Source organism: Medicago sativa, chromosome 4 (genome assembly GCF_051527215.1).
Source record: "Medicago sativa cultivar Bolivia chromosome 4, Bolivia_mono, whole genome shotgun sequence".
Classification (NCBI taxonomy): Eukaryota; Viridiplantae; Streptophyta; class Magnoliopsida; order Fabales; family Fabaceae; genus Medicago; species Medicago sativa.
The window spans coordinates 57619517-57626540 of NC_140752.1; the positions used below are offsets into that span (position 1 = coordinate 57619517).

Consider the following 7024-nt stretch of genomic DNA (forward strand, 5'->3'; position numbering starts at 1 on the left):
AGCATTTCTCTAACCCATATATAAATTAAAGAAATGATATTTATACAACCATTTTACGACAATTTTCTATCATGATTACGTTATGTTTTCATTTTCATCATTTTTTTTTTCTCTTTATTATTTTTAATAAATAAAAAAAGAAAAAAAAATGAAGTTGCCATAAAATTGTCATATCTGCTCTATAAATTCTCAACTTATAAAGTTCAAAATTGTATTTTGGCCAAATAAGCAAACAATGACGACGGAGAACACCGCGACAATAAACCCTACCCACCCAAAACAACCTAAAGTGGTGGTTATAACCGGCTTTACCGGCTCCGGAAAATCAAAACTCGCCGTCGATTTATCCTCACACTTCCCCATCGAAGTAATCAACGCTGATTCCATGCAAGTCTACAGTGGCCTCGATATTCTCACCAACAAACTCCCCTTCTCTGAACAAAACGGTGTGGTGCATCATCTATTGGGTACTATGAATCCGAATTTGGAATTCACTGCTAAAACTTTTCGTGATTCTGCTATTCCCGTAAGTTTCAAAACTTTTTTTATTTTATTTTTTTATTTTATTTTATAATTTTAGTTGATTAATCAATAATTAATACTTGTTTTTTTTTTCTTCAGATTATTGATGAAATATTGTCTCGTAATCACTTACCTGTTATTGTTGGTGGAACTAATTACTATATTCAGGTACGAATTTGAGGATTTTGAATCAATCACATTCCACGTGCATTTTTGTGTCCTATCATTTTTAAACCTTCAATTTATCAAAGTATTCTCAATCTGAAGTTAGGGATTTAGTTTGTATACTAAAATGTAGTAATCAATAATTTATCAAACTCGATGAGAGTTGGGTAACTCAACTAGTTTGAGCTAAGGGATATGGAGTTGGAGGTCCTGTGTTTAAACCCGGACAAAGGAGAAAAACTAATCTAACAACTAATTACTAACATTTGTGATTTAATTTTTTTTTTTTTGTATACGCCAACAATGTAAAACATTTTCACATGTGCATCCAATTACGTCACTCCATGATGCCGCATTTTTAAGTTAGTTTCTAAAATATCTCTGCAAATATCTATTTGACATGACTTGATTTAATTGGATGCATGTGTAATTTTTGTTTACACCATCGGTGCGTAGAAATTAAGCTCGTTAGTTAGTCCCTCGGTTACTTTTGAAATAGGAGTGATTGTTCTAAGGTTAGTATGATAGATTAATAATAGTTTAAGGACTGTTTATTATACTTTTATTGTTCTGGACTCGGACCAAATAGACAATGTTGTCAAATAGCTGTTATAACACTATATCATAGCATAATATATGAACAAATCACTATTGTTATGCGATACGCTATTTGGTACAAACTACTAAGTGTTGTCAAATAGCTACTATTGTGGCGTTATAGCATTGTAGCAGAGCGGAATTTGAATGAATTGCTGTTTTCCGCTTTCTTCGAACGACAACATTGCAAATAGGAGATAGTTTAGTGATCAAATTCAATGTTTAATGACTATGTTCGAGTTTAACTATTATGGAGTGACAATATATATATATATATATATGGCAAATTCTATGGTACACTCAACATTTTGAGTGTACCAGTACACCAAAGCATTAAATTAGTTGTTTTTTTGAAGAAAAAAATAATTATTTTCTATCATTGACAATTATAATAATTAAATCTTCTTTATCAAAAGTGTCAATGAAATAAAATTTATTTATTTTGAATTTTTATTGCTCATAATAAAGAATATTGATTATTTATTATGAGAAAATGTTAAAAATTTAATATAATTCATATAAACAATGAAATGATGTTTTTTCTCATGAGATAATGTTTTCTAAAATATAAATGTTGACAAATAACTATTTATTTCATAGAATGATCATCAAATTTATAAGTTTATAAAGGAAGAGTACCGGTACACCTCAATTTGTGAGGTGTACCGTAGAAGTTCCCATATATATATATATATATATATATATATATATATATATATATATATATATATAGGACATATACTATGAGAATGATTATTTTATATGAGAATGGTGAGAATAATTATCAACCATTAGATTAACAATCAAGGGCTCCGATTTAATTACCAAATAAACACCACGCCACACTCTCTTTCTCACCCTTCTCTTCAACAAAACTTCTGCTATACCCATCACGGCCGCTTTATCTATTTCTCTGTTCATTACGCAATCAATAATAATATCCAATGGGTCTGTCTATGTTTCTCCTTCTGTTTGTGTATTGGATTGAAATTGATTTCTTGTTTCCCATTGTCTCAATGTCTTTAGGTTAAATCCAATTTCATGAATTGGGGATTTTTAATACTTCTATTGGTCTTAATTTGAATAAGTAAATCAATCAAAATATTAAATATTAAAGGCAACACAAATCTCATGATACATGCATTGTTGAGAAATGAAAACAAGGGGCAACATAAATGCAAGAATGAAAGAAATTGTTAATGGAGGAATGAAAAAACACGAAGAATGAAAAAAACAAGGGACAACTATATGCATTGTTAATTTAAATGATATCTGCATTTAAATTTTGATGGAACTAGAAGCCATTGTTTTCAATCAGATGTTGCAACGGAATCAGGAAGATGAACAACATCGCATCAGGAGATGGAGGATCAGAGAAGATGAGAGAATGAGTTCATGAAAATTGATAGAATAGGGAGAGGTGCATGTATTTTAAAATAGGGCTTTTTAATCTAGACCATCTATTATTAATCTAATGGTTGATGATTATTCTCACCATTCTCATATAAAGAACTATTAAAAAGATCTAGAGATTAATGGGTTAGATAGAAATATCAAATATGACAATAGAATATTACGGCGCCGTTTGATCTATGTAGCCGACTTCACTTAGTGGGATACGGCTTGGTTGTTGACATCATAGTGACATATTATTTGATACATGTGTTCAACTTTACTTTTCGATAGTAATTGAAGTTTGTTATTTTTATCTTGCAATATAATGTATTTTCTCATCCATTTTTCTTATCCTCGCGTGTTTATGTGACTTTCTATTCTTATTATGTTTAAATTTGTTTCAAGGTGCCAGGTTCAATTTTTTATTTCTTATACACTGACACTTTTCCCTGTTATGCTCTTCAGGCTCTTGTGAGTCAGTTTCTGCTAGATGACTCGACAGATGATTTGAGCGAAAACTATTTGGGTGACTCACCTGGTAAACTGCTATTCAGTTCTCTAATATTTCACCTAGTTCAATTAGTGTATACCTGGCTTCTATTATTTCCAGTTCAATGATTGCATACTTAGCTTCTATTATATTTGTAATATTGTAGGCATCACAGGATATGATAATAATTTTGTTGCTGAAAACGATAGTTCAAGCAACAGTTATGATTTGCTTAAAGATATTGATCCAGTTGCAGCAAATAGAATCCATCCAAATAACCACAGAAAGGTCAGATGAGTAATTTCATTATTTTTTCTTCTTGAGACATAGTATACAAAGGGCCATCTTATCTTATTCATACAGTTAGAGTTTTTTTTTTTTTTTTTTTGAGGGAATTCATACAGTTAGAGTTATATACAACAGTTTATCTGTTTATGCATGTATAAAATTGTAATTTTAATTTTTACGATTTTAAGGAAAGTTTTTAAAGTTCTGACATACAATACATCTATTAGAAGCATTATGCACTTTCAATTAATTTCTGAGCCGAGCTTTTCAATTTATTTGAATTTCTTAACTGGAGATGGCATATTTACACGTGGCATTAATTTTTCGTTTGCAGATAAATCAATACATTAGTTTGTACTCTCGAACTGGTGTTCTTCCCAGCAAAGTTTTCCAAGGACAGGCTGCAGAGGTTTGTTATCTTCTTTGACATTCATGTACTTATTGGCTATTGCTAATTCACTATAAACTCATTTCCCTTAGATGGGGTTTGTTTCAAGGTGTATAATTAGAATGATTTTCTTGGAAATACAATTCTGTGGAAAGTTCAAAAACTTGTTTGGTAAATGTTTAATATTTCCAGGGATATTTTTTAAAATTCAAACGCCCGGAGGGCAAGGTGGGAATTCCAGATATTTTTTAGTATATCACTATAAAATTCCATTTTCATGTAAGTGGAAAAAGGACACTCACTCTCAGCATGGGAATAAAAATGAAGATACAGGAATGTCATATCCCCTGGAATCAATAATACTTTGGAAATAATTTAAGTTTGTACCAATCAAGATAATGTCAGTTAAATATTTTTTCCTATCTTTTAAATAATGTTGGTCTTGCTTGTGGCAGGGCAGAAGTGGGGTCAAGCTGATAACTTAAGATACGATTGTTGTTTTTTAAGTGTGGACGCATCTCTCCCAGTACTGGACAGATATGTAGAGCAGAGGGTAGATGACATGATGGATGCAGGGTTACTCAATGAAGTCTATGATATTTATACTATGAATGCAGATTATTCCAGAGGTTTGCGACAGGCCATTGGTGTCCGCGAATTTGAGGATCTTCTAAGAACTAGTGTTTTCAAAAGCATAAATCGAAGCGAGGGGGAATTAATTGACGGATCAAGCTTAGAAAATAGTGAGCCATTGTTTGATGGCAATTTGATGGAGTGGTTGAGATCTTCCTCTGATACTAAATCCACAACTCTTTTGGAAGAAGCAATTGAGAAAGTAAAGGTTAATACCAGGAGACTTGTCCGCCGTCAGGTAAAACCGTAAAAATAATGTCATTTGTTCTATGGCTTTCTGAACAAGCATGAGTCACAGAACATTTCTTTTGGTGTCAGATATGCAACGGAACTGAATGAGTCATTTTTCTGATTAGTCTGACAACATAGAAAATCATTGTAGATGCTTCATCTATAGAACATTTATTTCGGATGGATGCTTGCAAAATATTGGGGATTCTGTTTTTGGGTCTATTAGATTCAGTTTATCAATTTTAGAATTAGTATTGGTTTTCTTTTGATCTGTCTAAAATTTTGTTCTCGCTTCTGTAATGTAGCATGTTGTTACTAAATACCATGCTAGTTTGAAGAAATAAATTTGAAGTCTAAGATTGATATTGAAGTTTTGTTCATGACAGAAGAGGATGCTCAGTCGACTGGAAACATTGTTTGGTTGGGACATACACTATGTTGATTCCACGGAATCAATATTAAGTAAGCTGTCTCAATCTTGTAAATTTTCTGTTTTTATCTTTTCATGAATTAACTTTTAGAAATTATCTATTGATTTGGATATTCTATATTTTAGGCAAATCAAATGATGTATGGAATAGACAAGTGGTGGAATCAGCTACAAAGATAGTAACAACATTCCTGAGTGAGCATGGAAGCTTGTCGTCAACCTTTGGGATGTCAAATGGCACTGGGACGAAAATAATCCAAAGGGACCTTTGGACTCAATACACATGCAAGGTCTGCTATGTTCTAGAATCCACCTGGCACGGGGTATTTGGCCCCTTCTGTTTCAGATAGGAAAATGCATACCCTTGAATCAAACTTCTTTTATAATACGTTTGAGTTCTTGAGGCCATTCTCTACCACAAGTTGCAACCAAGAAAATTTAAGAGGAAGCAAAATTTTTAAACTATCAGATTAAAGTTTATCTGGAAATTTATATTTGAATACCCAAACTTTTTCTGTTTAAAAAATACACTGAAATTTGCGACGTACAAAACACATCATGTGTGTTGTACTAGCGTAACAATGTTACAAATCTATTATGTCATCACCCTTAATAACATTCATCACAGTTTGACTTTATTCTCTACGTGGATATACTCCGATTCTGGCTCTTATATAGATAGGAGAGAACGAATGATGTGGAATAATCATTTTGAGCATCCATAGGATCTTGTTGCAACACTGTCAAACATATTCTGTTTCTTATGACCTTTCTGTTGACAGGCCTGCAGTGATCGGGTTCTTAGAGGGTTACATGAATGGGAACAACATATACGCGGCCGTGGGCATCGTAAACGTATTTCTAGTCTCAAGGGCAAGGCAAAAGGTCTTAGTTTTGAGGAAAAGAAGTGTGAGCCATCTGAGCACGAATGTTCAGATATATTGTAGTCTGAAATACACTCCAAATATTTAAGATATGGATCGCTTGTCATGGAAAGAATTGAGTATGGATGTATTCACACCTTTTTATCAAGCATAGTTCTTCCTCTGGATGTTTTTGGGCATGTATCATCCTTTTTGTAACTTTTGATGATATAGAAACATATGTAAAATGGAATTAGATCGCAGGGAAGTAGAAAAATTTGAATTCTTTGTCTTCTGAATGTTATTTATGAACCCAGTTGTCATATCACTTGAGAATTTTGAAAGAATTTCAGTTTCACTTTATTGTTGCTCTGTTCTTTATTTTATTTAATCTTTTAAATACACGAACATTTAAAAATTGTCTAAAATTGAATAAGTTATCTTATCTTATGAACATAATCTTGAACTTCTTGAATGCAAATTTGCCAAGTTTGATTTTTATGGACAAAAAGTCTAATTTGATAATTAAATAAATAAATTAGAACACGCTTTAATTACTGCACAATAAATATGTTCCGATAATATTATATTATTATGGTTCAGACTGATTTGAACCAAAAGACTTGAGAATTGATTTTGGCATTCGAGTTACCGCACATTCAGTCTGTGTATACAATGACTAAGGTGGAAATCTTTGATGCTTTGGTTATTGTTTTTCCGCATTCAAAAACTTAAATTTGTTCTACAAAACTTGTCACCGTAAAGAGGGTAGATTGTTAGGATAAAAATACTCAGTTATTTGTTTGATAACAAAAAGTTCCAACATTTCTGATGCATTAGGTTGAATCTAAAGTGATATAACTGCTCTAAAGAAGACTTACACCATAGAAAATACAGTGAAAAGGTCGATGCAAAACCTATTAAAGTACTAAGCTTGTTAAAGATAAGATGAACCAGGGATTCTAACTTCAAATTATAGCTTAAAATCAAAGTAGCTATTGTTTTGCATAAAAAGTTTGGTT

At 31.9% G+C, this 7024-nt stretch overlaps 1 protein-coding gene across 2 annotated transcripts; it reads left to right on the forward strand.

Annotated features, from left to right (window-relative positions):
- The first annotated feature begins 211 nt into the window (after positions 1-211).
- On the forward strand, positions 212-6365 carry IPT2 (tRNAisopentenyltransferase 2). 2 transcript variants are annotated; one of them, XM_085701767.1, is made up of 9 exons: positions 212-526; positions 622-690; positions 3145-3217; positions 3336-3457; positions 3792-3866; positions 4306-4716; positions 5096-5171; positions 5266-5429; positions 5922-6365. In XM_085701767.1, exons 1-9 carry the CDS (start codon positions 236-238, stop codon positions 6084-6086), a joined length of 1446 nt encoding a protein of 481 aa, XP_085557893.1. In that variant the 5' UTR covers positions 212-235; the 3' UTR covers positions 6087-6365. The 2 variants fall into 2 exon arrangements, with proteins under 2 accessions (XP_085557893.1, XP_085557894.1); XM_085701768.1 differs by having other exon boundaries at positions 3345-3457.
- Positions 6366-7024: the final 659 nt, after the last annotated feature.